The 15,364-nt window shown below is 39.5% G+C and overlaps 1 protein-coding gene across 1 annotated transcript in view; it reads right to left on the bottom strand.

The window, feature by feature from the left end:
- The window catches only part of csmd2 (CUB and Sushi multiple domains 2), a 689,393-nt gene that overhangs the window by 297,187 nt on the left and 376,842 nt on the right, over positions 1-15,364 (bottom strand). Inside the window, exons 23-24 of the mRNA XM_072247323.1 lie at positions 9,315-9,453; positions 5,726-5,913 (exon numbers count right to left, since the gene is read on the bottom strand). Coding sequence (XP_072103424.1) covers positions 5,726-5,913; positions 9,315-9,453 — 327 coding nt within the window. The remainder of the gene's footprint in view (positions 1-5,725; positions 5,914-9,314; positions 9,454-15,364) is intronic.

The raw sequence follows: 15,364 nt of genomic DNA on the forward strand, positions 1-15,364 counted from the left end.
GGCTTTTACAGATATATTAACAGCAAAAGGATAAAAAGAAAGGGAAAAAAATTGGTCCTCTGAAAGATCAGAAAAGTGATCGATGGGTGGAGCTGAAAAAGTTGGCGGAGATCTGAAATGGATTTTTTTTGCATCTGTATTTACTTTGGAGACAGACACAGAGTCTACAGAATTGAGGTCAAGCAGCAGCGAGGTCATGGACCCTATACAGATTACAGAGGAGGAGGTGTTTTCTGTCCTGAGGGAAATTAGGGTGGATAAATCCCCAGGGCCTGACACATTGTTCTCTCAGACTCTGTGGGAGGTAAGTGCAGAAATAGCAGGGGCCTGGCAGAGATATTTAAAACATCCTTCGCCACGGGTGAGGTGCCAGGGGATCGGAGGATTACTAATGTTGTTCCATTGTTTAAGATAGGCTCTAAGAATAAGCCAGGAAATTACAGGCTGGTGAGCCTGACATTAGCAGTGGGAAAGCTATTGGAAGGTGTCTAAGGGTTGGGATGTATAAGTATTTGGATAGACAAGGACTGGTTCGGGATAGTCAACATGTTTTTGTGTGTGTTAGGTTGTGTCTAATCAATCTTACAGTTTTTCAAGGATATTACCAGAAAAACTAATGAAGGTAAAGCAGTGGATGTAGTCTACATGGACTTTTGCAAGGTCTTTAGCACGATCCCGTAGGGGAAGTTGGTCAAGAAGATTCAGACACTTGGAATTCAAGATGAAGTAATTGGATTAGACAGTGGCTTTGTAGGAGACACTAGAAAGTGGTCATAGATGGTTGCCCCTCTGACTGAAGGTGCATGATTGGTGGTGTGCCACAGGGAATGATGCCGGGTCCATTGTTGTTTGTCATCTATATCAATGATCTGGATGATGATCAACAAATTTGTTAATGACACCAAGATTAAGGTGCAATGGAGAGCAAGGAAGACTGGAAGACTATCAAAGCTTGTAGTAGGATATGGACAGGCTAGAAAATAGGGCTGGAAAATGTTAGATGGAATTTAATGCAGACAATTATGAGGTGTTACAATATGGGAGATCAAAATAGCATAGGTCTTACACAGTGAGCAGTAGGGCACTGAGGAGACTAGTGGAATTTCTGGGAATACAGATCTGTAATTACTTGAAAGTGGCATCACAGGTTCACTCAGAGGGTGGTGAGTGTATAGAAAAGAGAAAGTGCAAATGGTAGATATGCAATAAAACAGAGAGCTTAAGGTAAAAGAGCCCTTAGGGGAAAGTAATCATAATACAATCAATTTCACCCTGAAATTTGAAAAGGAGAAGCTAAAGTCATATGTATCAGTATTGCAGTGGAGTAAAGGGAATTAGAGGCATGAGAGAGCTATAGGTTGACTCATTATAGAACCTAATGGCCAAGGGTAAGTATGTCCTCTTATAGCACTCTTTGAAGAGGCGCGGTTGTCTTAGTCTATTAGTAAAGATACTAACAGAATGGTGGAAGTTCCAGGAGTCTGGGGACATGAAATGTATGAAGTTACCATAACTAGAGAGAAGGTTCTTGGGAAACTGAAAGGTCTGAAGGTAGATAACTCACCTGGACTAGATGGTGCTCACCCTAGAGTTCTGAAAGAGGTGGTTGAAACGATTGCGGAGGCATCACTAATGATCTTTCAAGAATCACTACATTCTGTAATTGTTCCCGAAGACTGGAAAATTGCAAATGTCACTCCACTCTTCAAGAAGGGAGAGAAGCAAAGAAAAGAAATGATAGGCCAGTTAGTCTGACCTCAGTGGTTGAGAAGTTGTTGGAGTCGATTATTAAGGATGAGGTCTCAGTGTACATGGAGGCACGAGATAAAATAGGCCATAATCAGCATGGTTTACTCAAGGGAAAGTCTTGCCTGACAAATATGTTAAAATTCTTTGAAGAAATAACAAGCAGGATAGACAAAGAAGAATCAGTTGATGTTGTGTACTTGGATTTTCAGAAGACCTTTGAAAAGGTGCCACACATGAGGCTATGTAACAAGCTATGAGCACATGGCATTACAAGAAAGACTCTAGCATGGATAGACCAGTGGCTGATTGGCAGGAGGCAAATAGTGGGAATAAAGGGAATCTTTTCCGACTGGCTGCTGGTGACTAATGATGTTCCACAGGGATCTGTGTTGGGACTGATTCTTTTTACATTCTATGTCAATGATTTGGATGATGGAATTGATAGCTTTGTTGCAATGTTTGCAGATGATATGAAGACAACCGGATGGGGAATGTAGTTCTGAGGAAGTAAAGAGGCTACAGAAGGAATCCAGTGTCAGGAAGTGTCTGGTCATGCATTTTGGAAGAAGAAATGAATTGGTTGACTCTTTTCCAGATGGAGACAAAATTCAAAAAACTGAGACGCAAAAGGACTTGGGAGTCCATGTGCAGGATTCCCTTAAGGTTAGTTTGCAGGTTGAGCCTGTGGTGAAGAAGGCAAATGCAATGTTCGCATTCATTTCAGGAGAACTAGAATATAAAAGTAAGAATGTGGTGTTGATACCTTATAACACACTGGTGAGGCCTCACTTGAAGTATTGAGAGCAACTTTGGGCCTCTTATCTGAGAAAGGATGTGCTGAAATTGGAGAGGGTTCAAAGGAGGTTCACAAAAATGATTCCGGGTTTGAATGGCTTGTCAAAGAGTGCCTGATGGCTCTAGGACTCTATTCACTAGAATTCAGAAAAATGAGGGATGACGTCACTGAAACCTCCTGGATGGTGAAAGACCTTGATAGAGTGGATGTGGAGAGGATGTTTCTTATGGTGGGAGAGTCTAAGACCGGAGAACATAGCCTCAGGATGGAGGAGTGTCCTTTTAGTATGGAGATGAGGAGGAATTTCTTTAACCAGAGAGTGGTGAATCTGTGGAATTCTTTGCCATAAGCAGCTGTAGAGGCCAAGTCTTTATGTATATTTAAGGCAGAGCTTGATAGATTCTTGATTGCTCAGGGCATGAAGGGTGACAGGGAGAAGGCAGGAGATTGGGGCTGAGAGGAAAATTGGATAAGCCATGATGAAATGGTGGATCAAATTCGATATGCCAAATGGCCTAATTCTGTTCCTATGTCTTATGGTCTTTTATGGGTGTGATTTTAACATTTAAGAGAAATTTAGGTAAGTTCATGGATGGGATGGTTATAGAGGGTTATGGTCCTTGTGCAGATTAATGGTTCATCATGGACTAGATGGGTCAAAGGGCCTATTTCTGTGCTTAAGTATTCTATGACTGTATGACAATCGTACTGCCCATACACATGGTTGCACAGATGGGCATACATTTTAGAATATTTGTACAACTCAGAAATTGAGCAAGGTGCCATACCGATCAGAAGGAGGTATTAGAAGATGAAGAAGAAGATAGGGCAGGAAGGTTTACACGGTGATGGAATCCTTGGCCAAGGTATATTGGTGGTCATAGTTGCAAAGAGCAATTCCCCTCACACCATAGAGAAGTCATATTTGAGATGCAGTTGTACAATGAATTTTTCCGTCTGCTGCAGTCACCTGCTCTCTGGGATGTTCAATGGATTAAAGCACCATTGGATATATCTTACCTGCCATTCATAAATCCAAGGTGTTGCAGACATCTCCAGCCAACCAGCACAGCCTATTACTATTATGTTAATAAGCTGGCAGGTCAACGTTTGTGTCGTGCCTGAATCAGTTACAATAGATGTGCATTAATCTGAAATAACAATTGACTTTGCTGTCTTTTAATTGGCCTCTGCTATGTCTCATGGGCATCAGTTGGTTTTTGTGTCAAGTTAACTTCTCTTTAAATGAGCTCAATCTGACTGACAGTTAGCCTGGGGGCTCCGACGACTACAATGACTGCAGTGTGCATTTCAGTATGTTTCACCTTCCTGAACCTGGGCAGAGTGTGACTGAAGTGTGGAGCACACTGGGGGTTAGTTGACAAAGAGCTGACCTCCCACTCTATTCCCAAAGTGATCATTGTATTCAGGCACAATCCTGTAACAAACTGTGCTGAAGAGTTTGTAATACTTTGCAGTCAATCCCTCCTATTTATACTAATCCAGCATTGTCTCATTCATTTCAGTGAAATTACCTCCCTTCACTAAATTGGTTTAATTTTAAAAATATATATATATTATGTACATAAGATATATACATCTAGATCTAGCAATGTATCAGTATTGATCTATACATGTATATATCTATATAAATCTATACATATTTAGTTATTTATTTATGCAGACAGAGAGAGAGAGATATACACATAGAAAGATATCAATATAGATAAATATATTTATGTATATAGATATATACATACACTTAATAGCCATATTATTAGGTTAATGCAAATATATAATCAGCCAATCAAGTGGCAGCAACTCAATGCATAAAAGCATGCCGACGTGGTCAAGAGGTTCAGTTGTTGCTCAGACCAAACTTCAGAATGGGGAAGAAATGTGATCTAAGTGACTTTGATCATGGAATGATTGTTGGTGCCTGACAATCAGTTCCAGAGTATCTCAGAAACTGCTGATCTCCTGGGATCTTCATGCACAACAGTGAACATCGACAACAGTGAAATTCTTAGTTTTCAGAGAATGGTACAAAAATGTAAAACATCCAGCTGGCGATTGGTTTGTGGACAAAAATGCCCTCTTAATAGTCAGACTAGATCAAGCTGTCAAGATGTTGAGAGTAACTCAAGTAACTGTTACAATAGTGATGTGTAGAAGAGCATCACTGAATACACATGTTGAACCTCGAAGTGGATGGGCTACAGCAGCAGAACACCACACTGGGTTCCACTCTTGTACCTAATAAAGTCATCACTATCTCTATCTATCTAGCTATCTATCTATCCATTTATTTTAATTCTTAAGAACAGTGAAAGGGGTCTTAGTTTCTTCCATCTGCAGTCTTGTTGCCACTCACTGATCTCTCTCAGAATGACACAGTTATGAGACCATCAGTGTGCTGGGAACCACATGGCCTAAACTGGGAAATGCAACTGTGAGCATCACAAGTGAGGTGAGTGCAAGGTGCAGGATGGGTCCACTGTGATCTGGTCCAATGTTATTCAAGCCTTTGCCTTCCAAATGGAAAACATACTACATCGTTCATAAAAGCTCTTGACTCCACTAATCCAGAAATTTGAAGCAAAGCATGTGGACCAGGATGGTGTAAATGGACCATTCCCACTTCTGAAACATTCTTCTGAAAATATGGGCATCACAGCTTAGTTATTTAATTGATATGCCACAACTGTATTGTTCCCTTTTGCCTCTTTTCCTTGTAGTAGGAGGCATTACATCAGATATATGTTTAACTTATTGAGAAATTGCAAGAAATAGCATTGTTTTAATTATATTTAATTATATCTTATATTTTAAAGTAGTATCATCCACTTTCTTAGATTCTTTCCTCTTTCCTCCTGTCCACTGGAGATTGGCATACAATACCTGCCCAACAATCCCCCAATTTCATTCATAGATAATACTGAGTAGCTTCTTTTTCAGGAGCACATCAGAAGCCTTTCTTTTGGAGTTAATTAACTGGTACTATCCACGACCCAGGACAAGTAATTATTCTTTAAAACTCTCACAAAATTTAAAGAAAATAATGAGTTTGGGTGTGTCAATATATTTTTACATGCAAGGTTTGTCCATTAGCACTCTCCCTTGGGTATTGGTACAAGTAGTACGACTAATTATTTTACTGCTTGAAGGAAATTGTGTTACCCTTATATTTAAGGACAAATCCCATCATGCTGACAGAGGCATCACTCCGAAAAGCCAGAAAGAGGCTGTTGCTGCTGCTCTCTATTCTGTCAGGCACCTGCAAGCCTTGAAAGCTACCAATCAGTGGACTGAGAGAGTCTGGTCCATCGTAGATATGAAGGAAGTCATAGCCTGGTTCTACATTGAAGCTGAAAGAAAAGAGGAGGAATTAGATTCAACATAAGATTGAAGACCTTGTCAAGTACAATGGGGATATTTTTTGATGACGAGAACATTTGCAGACACTGGAAATCCAAGCAACACTCAAAAAAATGCTGGAGAAACTCAGTAGGCCAGCATCAGCCCTGATGAAGGGTCTCAGCCCAAAACGTTGACTGTTTACTCTTTTCCATAGATCCTGCCCGTTCTGATGAGTTCCCTCCAGCATTTTGTGTGTGTTGCTGGCATATTTTCGAAGTATGCTTCATGACCCAGTTTCTATTTACCAAGAGCAGCATAGGTCTTAGTGCTCAGATATCACAGCACATTTAAAAGAAATCCTCTTTCATATTTTGCATTGTCAGGATTACCACAAATAAGTTACTTCTATTTTTTTGCAATAAACTTAATTTTTATGTTTGCCTTTATTAATTCTCCCACTCACCATGGTTGAACTATTTTCCCCTCCATTGCAATAAAACGTCACTCTTTCACATTGATGTTCAGAATCAGAATTGGAGACAGGTTTAAGATCACTGGCAAATGCCATGAAATTTGTTGTCTTTGAGGAAGCAATACAATGCAATACATAATAATAGAGAGGAAATCTGTGAATTACAGTTTGTATATATGTATCATATAGTTAAATTAAGTAAGTGGTGCAAAAATAGAAATCAAAAAGTAGTGAGGTAGTGTTCGTGGGTTCAATGTCCATTCAGAAATCTGATGGCAAAGGGGAAGAAGCTGCTCTTGGATCATTGAGTATCTGCCTTTAGGTTCCCGTACCTCCTTCCTGATGGTACCAATGGGAACTGGGCATGTCCTGGGTGAAGAGGGTCCTTAATGATGGATGCTGCCTTTTTGAAGCATTGCTCCTTGAAGATATCCTAGATACTACGGAGGTTATTGCCCATGATGGAGCTGACTAGGTTTACAACTCTCTGCAGTTTATTTCAATCGGGTGCAGTAGCACCCCACCACCCCAATACCAGACGGTGATGCAGCCAGTTGGAATGCTCTCCATTGTACAAATATAGAAATTTGCACGTGTCTTTGGTGACATAACAGACCTCCTCAAACTCAAAATGAAATATAGCCGTATCTTTGTGAACTGCATCAATATGTTTGGCCCAGGGTAGATCCTCAGGGATATTGACACTCACTAAAGATGTAAAAGTAAGAATAGAAAGGAAAGTTACATTTTCTAAGTATTTTTTATGCCGGGGGGGCTCTGATTCTTTTTTTTCACTTTCAGAGGTGTATTCCCAAATCCTCCTCATTTTTGGAGTAACACCAAGTTCTGAAGTTCCAGCAAAATCTGGAGTGATATAAGTATATGACACTGATTATAAGTTGAACATGGCATTCCTGAAATGGATAATATGGCTATCTAATATTAATGTCAGCTTACAAAAGAGCCAGTGCAGACTTGATGGATTGAATCCTCTCCTTCAGTGCTGTATTGTTTCATCAAGTTATCAAGGAACTCTAAAGCTACAGAACCCAATTCGCTGCTGTTTTTGTAGAATATGGAGAGCTCTGAAATACTACAGAGTGAGGATGCATGAAAGGAATAAACAACTGAAAGGAGAACTGAAAGAAACTGAAGTTAAGGGAGAGAAACAAGGAGTGTTAGGAAACAAAATAGGAGTGAATGAGAGTTCAGAACAGAGAGAAAGAAGAAGAAAAAAGCAGAAAAGTAGAGAAAGAAGGTGGAAAGTTTTGTTTGCCCACATTATTAGTGAAAAGTATGGAGGAACTGGATATGTTAAAAGTTTTGAAAATAAAATGTATAACTTTTGCTTCTTATGTTCTTTGTCATTAAGAATAGATTATGGGAATTAAGCTTATACAGGAAACATTTATACATTTGTCTTGATTTTTATAACTTTGTTGCGAGAATGTCTTTACTACCTTTCATTAAGCACCTTTGTTGAGCAAAGTATATAACAAGGAAAGATTAGTAAAGAGCCATTCAACATGAGAATCGCTGACTACAATCAAATATTTTTTCTTCACTTCAAATAAAGTCCTAATTTTAAATCCACAAAGAATTCTATAAAGTGAAATATGCAAATTGACTAGAATTTCAGTTTCAATGATTTGCAGGGAGCAGAAGTAAAATATTGATTATTTTTCATTTTGTCCAGGTCTGACAAGACAGTAATAATTGGCATTACGCAATACAACAGACCATAGTTGTTTATCAAGGTTTCAGCAGGAGATAATGCCTGTGACATCTATATCATTCCAGGAAGCAAACTCCTGTTGAGGAAAGGTCACAATGCCATCCTCCAGCTGCCTATCGAACTATTACTCTGGCACTTCCTAATTAGCATGTTGCAAAACCAGCATGATAAAACTGTAATCATTAAAAATAGAAACACACTTTTGTATTTCTGAGGAATTTACAGATTTAGAAATCGTACGTGCAATTTACACCTTTACATTTGTATTCAATATTTTTTTTTAAATGGGTAAAACGTGACATTCAGCAAATCTTAGAATTATTCATTTTTACCTTCTATATTGACTGCATACACAGTGGAGAAGAAACCTGTCCTGTTATACATGTGAAACAAATGATAGGTCATGCACTTATATTGAACTGATGTATGTGCATGAACTCTGCATCTAAAATCTGATTTGCTTAACTTGAACAGAATAGACAACACACTACCGTGGCATTTTGAGCTCCTGAACTAAGGTACATCATGCATTTCCTTCAATGGCTTGCTCACTTCAATCTCTGTTATGTGTGTTCAGTGCCTAATAGAACTTCTGAAGAAAAATAATCGTGTCCTGTCGAATATTTAGAAGAATTTCATCTTGTGCATTTGTCACAGCGCGAGGCTGATGTTTCACAATTAAGACAAATTATTGAAAAAAAAAGGTTATTTGGTTCATTGTGTCCACACAGCTCTTTGGAAAAGGAATGGCTTAGTCTCCATTTTCCTGTAAATTCCTCAACTTCAAGCAGTTGTCCAAATCTTTTTTAGAACATAGAACATAGAATGATACAGCACAGTACAGGCTCTTCAGCCCAAGATGTTGCGCCAACCTTTAATCTACTCTAAGATCAATCTACACCTTCCATTCCACATAGCCCTCCATTTTCCTTTTATCCCATCTAAGAGCTTTTAAGTGTCCTTAATGTACAGTATTTGTCTCCATCACCACCCCAGCAGCATGTTCCATTCACCTACTACTCTCTTTGTAAAAAGAACTGCCTTTGACATCCTCACTACACCTTCATCTCAATACCTTAATTAGCCCCCTTGTATTAGACATTTCTGCCTGGGACAAAAGTCTTTGGCTGTCCATTCTATTGATCATCTGGTACACCTCAATCAATTCACTTTTAGATACCTCACATCGATGCAAAACTTACCTCTGAAATGTCAGGGCAATAACATAATCAGGTGAAACCGTCACTGTCCAATCGCACTCCTTGCTGTGAGGATAGGGTTCTGGATAAAATGGAGATAGGATAATTCCTGAGGGCCCAGTTAGATTCCCTCCACAAGGAGCTGGGAAAATTAAAAGTAATTATGAATTAGATTGACATTAACTTAGTTAATCAGGAAGTATAAAAATAAAATAGATATGCTGTATTAAAAGTAAGTTGTTTCAAGCTAAGTTTCATCTCAATCTTTTATATCAGGCAGCTCCCTCTTTTAGGGCAAATAATGTTCATGCAGGTTAGTTCAGCAGTTGGCAAGGCCTTTGCCAGGATTACTTTCCTTTGGCAACTGTTTGTCCAACAATTCATAAAGATAAGAGACTCTATATTTGGCACAACTAATTCCAAAGGCACTAATTACCTACAGCACATTGCAGGTGTCTGTGTGTGTGCTTTATGCACTCTGTGACAAGCATGAACAACAAACTGTATTGTTTAAGGCATCTAGCAACATCTGGCACATTATATATAAATATAGGGCCCTGACTATTGAAGACTGCTTCCCAGGATTGTTGAGCAACCTCAGTATGTCAACTCTGGAGATGTTGTCCACCAACTCTTCAGGATGTCAGTCACGTAAGTTGTTTGTCAAAAAAAAAACTTCTTTTTGGAGAAGATTCTGGATGTCCAGCAAGACCTAGTCCCAATATCTGCAGACCATTTTGATCCACTGACTCACTTTAACCCCTCTTACTCACTAGTGTATAAAGATTTGTGAAATGCATACAAGTGAGGAATCCCTTTGACAACATACACTTGCAGAGAGGTGTTAAAGAACCAGCCCCTTGAAAGCACTGATAGGCCATAAGAAGCAGGTGCCCACCACAGCTATTACATTTCATTGGCCTCCCAAAGTAGTGTGTGTTGGATTGGTGAAGGCAGTTTTTGGCTATTAGAACCTTATATTTAATGATGCCTTTTACATTTCTCTCTATCCCTCTGTCTCTACCCCTCTCGTTCAATCATAGCTTTCAAGATTTACATTGCATGATGGTACAGATGTATTTCCCACAGTTCACAGGTTCTAAAATAATGCTCCCGCTATGAATCTCAGCAGTCAGCTCAACAGCCATCTGCTCTTTGTTGGTATATGTCAGACATCGCCATGCCGTTTACATGAAGACATCCATCATTTGGTAACGGAATGTGTGGCGACACTTCGTGGCTGGCCCCAGTACATCCTTGGTTGTGTTGTTTGTTAATTTAAATGATGCATTTCACTGTATGTTTTGATATACATGTGATTAATGAATCTGAATCTCTTTGCACATCTGTTTCCTTCCGAGACAGAATTCCTTGATAAACCATTACAGGTAAGAAATATGGGAAAAAGAAGTGACATATGGAAGTTGAAGAGATTTTGTTTCATGCCCATGTCTTTGTTAGAAATACTCCAGTCAGAACTATAGCTCTTTAAAATAAATAGGTGTTAAGCCTGGGTTTTATGAGGGCGGCCTTACAGAAATGTTTAAAATCATGAGAGGTACAGATAAGGTGGGAAGTAGCAGTTTTACCTCAGGGTAAGGGGAGATCACAACTAGGGGACACAGATTTAGGGAGAGAGGGAAAAGATTCAAAAGGGGCCCGAGGGGGAGCTTTTTCTGCACAGAGGGTGGTGAGGATATGGAAAGAGGTGCCGGAAGGAGTTGAACCAGGTACTATAGTATCAATTAAAGATAAAAGAAGATTAGTTTTATTTTCATGGGTATGTCAGAATATACAGTGAAATGCATCACTTACATCAATGAACACAGTTCAAGAATGTGCTGGGACATCCTGCAATTGTTGCCATGCTTCTGACGCCATTTAAGAAGCACTTGGATAGGTACAGGGGGACCACAGCTTAAAGGTATATGGGCCAAACACTGGAAAGTGGGACTAGGTGGTGGGCACCATGGTCAACATGGACACAAGCTGAGGAAACTGGGACTAATTGGGTGGGCAATGTTGTCGATATGGACATAGCTTGAGAAATTTGGGCCTAGCTGGGTGGGCACAGTGGTTGACTCACACAAGCTGAGGAAATTTGGACTAGCTGTATGGGCACCGTGGTTGACATGGGCATAGACGGAGAAAATTGGGACTAATTGGGTGGGGAGCGTGGTCAATATGGAGACGGCTGAGGAAGTTGGACCCAGCTGGGTGGACACAGTGGTCACCGTGGACACAGGCTGAAGAAATTGGGACTCATACTGAAGGGCCTGTATCCATGCTGTTTTGCTCTCTGATTCTAAGAAAACTATGGCAACAGTTACACAAAAAGAAGACAACTAGCATGGACTGCCACTGTGTAAGAGTAAATATAATCTTGTGTGATTCTTCAGGTCTGTCAGAAAGAATTGAAGAACAGAAGTGTAGTGCTTCACTGGAAATGAAGAGTAGCGGGGGACAATGGTATACAAAATGGTGCTAACAAAATTGTACTCTTGAAATATTTTTGCTTCAAACCCACTCTTTCACCTTAGTTTATATTCCAACTCAAAACTCATTCTAGACTTGCATTCAAAGAATGCAAAGATACATTCTGGGCTTTTAGTATCTCAACTAAAATATAGAGAGATTATCCAGTACACTAGCACCCAAACTGATCATGGACTATACAATACAGTTTTTACCCTCCCTTTTCTAGATTGAAGCTCTAATATCCTTATTGCCTTTCAGTCCCACAGATAGTAGACATTCTTTTTAAAAGAGTGCAGATAGTGTTGCCTGGTTAATTGATTTTTGTGGCCCAGGCTTAATCAAACTTAAACGAGAAACCTTTTTTATTCCTCAGTGATGATAAAACCTGTACCACCAATACATCTGAAATCAGATAACAGATAAGGACAGAGAGTCACACAGAATAGAAATAGACTCTTTTGCTCACTGAGATAAAGAGGAAAGATGCTGGAAACACAAAGCAGGTCAGGCAGAATCAATTGCAGGAGAAACGGGGTTCACATTTCAAGTCAAGGATAAGACATTAAGAGTCTTCGGCCTGAAATGTTAACCCTGTTTCTCCTTCTACAGATGCTGTCTGAATAGTGAGGCAGCCTCATTTTTATTTCAGCTTCCTGAACCTGTGGGTATTTGACTGTCGGCACAGGAAGGAATTATTACAGAGGCCTTTCTGCTCAGAGTGTCTCTGCAGCTCATTTGTTTTAATCCATTCGAGGGATGTGAGATTTGCAGGTGGAGCCAGCAGTTAGCTGACCATGTCAAGTTGCTGTTAAAAAGGTGGAGGTGAGCCACCTTGCCTTGAGGCATGAGTCTACCCACAATGACTTTTGGGAGAGTGTTCATGGATTTTGAACCAGCGATGGTGAAGGAGCTGCAATATATTTCAAATCAGGATGGCACTTGGCTTGGAGGACAACTTCTGGATGGTAAGGTCTTCCCATTCATTTGCTGCCCTTATCTTTCTAGCAGGAAATGGTCGTGAGTTTTAAAGGAGTTGTCTAAAAACTATTGGCTGGCCCATTATAGTGCATCTTGTAGACTGTTGCTACCTTTTCAATGATAGAGTGAGTGAGTCGTTGATAAAGTGCCTATCAAGTTGTGTACTACAGTCACCTAAGCTATGAGGAGGCCTATAGGCCAATTTAATCCACATTAAGGACAATGGATTGACACCTGGGTGATACTAATTGTTACAAATGGCTTCTATTAAAATAAAATTAACCTCTTTTCTAGCAGCTAACCTAAATATGGTGGAATTGTGATCTGCTCACTATATGGCCAACAGTAAAGGCCAAATCAATCAAGCACAATAATGGTAAATTATTAACAAAAATACAAAATCAACATGGTCGAATTGCGGATTTATAAACAAATTCATAGGCATGTATGAAATTGAGCCAAAAGCATTTGAGGCCCAGTTGAGCAGACTTATACAGTTGGAAGCCATTCAGCCCATTGGGTCCTTGCTAGCTCCTCACAGAGCTCCCAAGCATCCTCCCCTTTAGCATGATCTCAAATGTCCCTCAACTCTGCTTTTAGTATTTTGTCTCCTGTCTACCACAACTGGTTAATCTATAAGCTTATCCATGGGATGTGAGAGGAAACCAGAGCAGAAACATGTGTGGTTATTGGCAACTTCACTCAGACAGCACCCAAAGTCAGGATCAAAGCCATGTTGCTGAAGTTGTGAGGGAGCAATGCTAATGATTACTCTATCACCAAAAATAATTCCAGAAATTACAGAAGTCTGAAAGGATGTTCCTCCAGGCTCAGACAGCTTCTGTCCCACTGTTATATGACTAATGACTGATTCCCTGGTGTGATTAGATGGACTCTTGATCTCATAATTGGTTTTGAACCTTAATGTCTGTCTGCACTGCACTTGTTCTATAACTGTAACACTTCATTCTGCACCTCTTTTACCTTGTTTTATTTGCTACACCATAACGAAATCATCTGTATAAGTGGCATGCAAAACAGATTTTCACTGCACTTCAGTACATACGACAATAATAAACCAATTTACCAATTTAATTTACCAATAAATAAAATGCTCAAAATCAGTTCGGAACTGAAATCTCCCTTACAATGATTGCTTTGCCTAAACTAATTAATTTGGATTTCAAAAATACATTTGACCTACTATTGACTGAAGCACAGAACAAGTAAATTTGCAATATCTGTTATAAATTTAAATACTTGACATACTTCAGTTTAAATTAAATAATCATTAAGTTTTCCAAATTGAAACATAAATATTAGAATTAATTTGAAGTTATGTAAGGTACATTTTAAATACAACAGCATTCCGTGTGTTTGGAGAGTAAAAGAATTCTTTCAATCCTGTTTATCTTGAAATCATTCTAGTAAGATATTACAAAATATAATCAGTGAATGCTGCATCATTGTAAATTACTTTACCAACACTCAAAATTACATTAAGATATCTCCCAATGATAATTTCACTTGCCAAATTACTCAGAAAGATCATCTACTGCACATAAGCCTGTGCAATCATCATTCAATTTCAATCAACATGTTCAAATTTATGACGTTCTGTAATTCAGTCTGACATGACCATATAGACAAGTTGACAACCATCTGCCCTGAAGATTACAGATTCAAATAGAGGCACTGTCCATTTTGTAATTGATTGCTGGTGTCAATTCCAGCCAAATATATATTGGGTAGAAATCTATGTCCAGAGACCGTAAATATTAGCAAGCAGCTCCAATCTGTGAATACATGTTATGAGCCCATGGCACAGATCCACTTCTAAATTTTCCACTAAATGCCACCGAGCACACATCACATGAAGAGCTCCTTAAAGCTGGCTGGCTGGCTGGGTAAATAAAGTATTGATGTGTACTTCAAGGTACCTCACAATATTGTGGGCAGCGGAGAGTTGGAATATCACAAAGGGCTGAAAGCCACTGAGCTGTGCTTAATGCCAACCATTACATAGAACATAGAAATCTGTGGCACATTACAGATCCTTCGGCCCACAATGTTGTGCCAACCATATAACCTACTGCCTAGAATTTCCCTACTGCATAGCCCTCTATTTTTCTAAGCTCCATGTACCTATCTAAGAGTCTCTTAAAAGACCCTATTATATCCGCCATCACTGGCAGTGCATTCCATATATCCACCACTCACTGTGTGAAAAACCTACCTCCGACATCCCCCTTGTACCTACTTCTGAGCACCTTAAAACTATGCCCCCTCATGTTAGCTATTTCAGCCTTGGGAAAAAACCTCTGGCTATCCACACAATCAATGCCTCTCATCATCTTATATACCTCTATCAGGTCACCTCTCTTCCTCCATCGCTCCAAGGAAAAAAGGCCAAGTTCACTCACTTGTTCTCACAAGGCACACTTTCCAATCCAGGCAACATCCTTGTAAATCTCCTCTGCACTCTCTCTATAGCACCCACATTGTTGAATAAATTGCTGCATTAAAGCAACTGGTAGGGTTTAAAGAGTATAAAGAAAATTTACAAGGATGTTGCTGGGTCTGGAGGACACGAAAAG

The sequence above is a fragment of the Mobula birostris genome, chromosome 30 (genome assembly GCF_030028105.1).
Source record: "Mobula birostris isolate sMobBir1 chromosome 30, sMobBir1.hap1, whole genome shotgun sequence".
NCBI classification, from domain to species: domain Eukaryota; kingdom Metazoa; phylum Chordata; class Chondrichthyes; order Myliobatiformes; family Myliobatidae; genus Mobula; species Mobula birostris.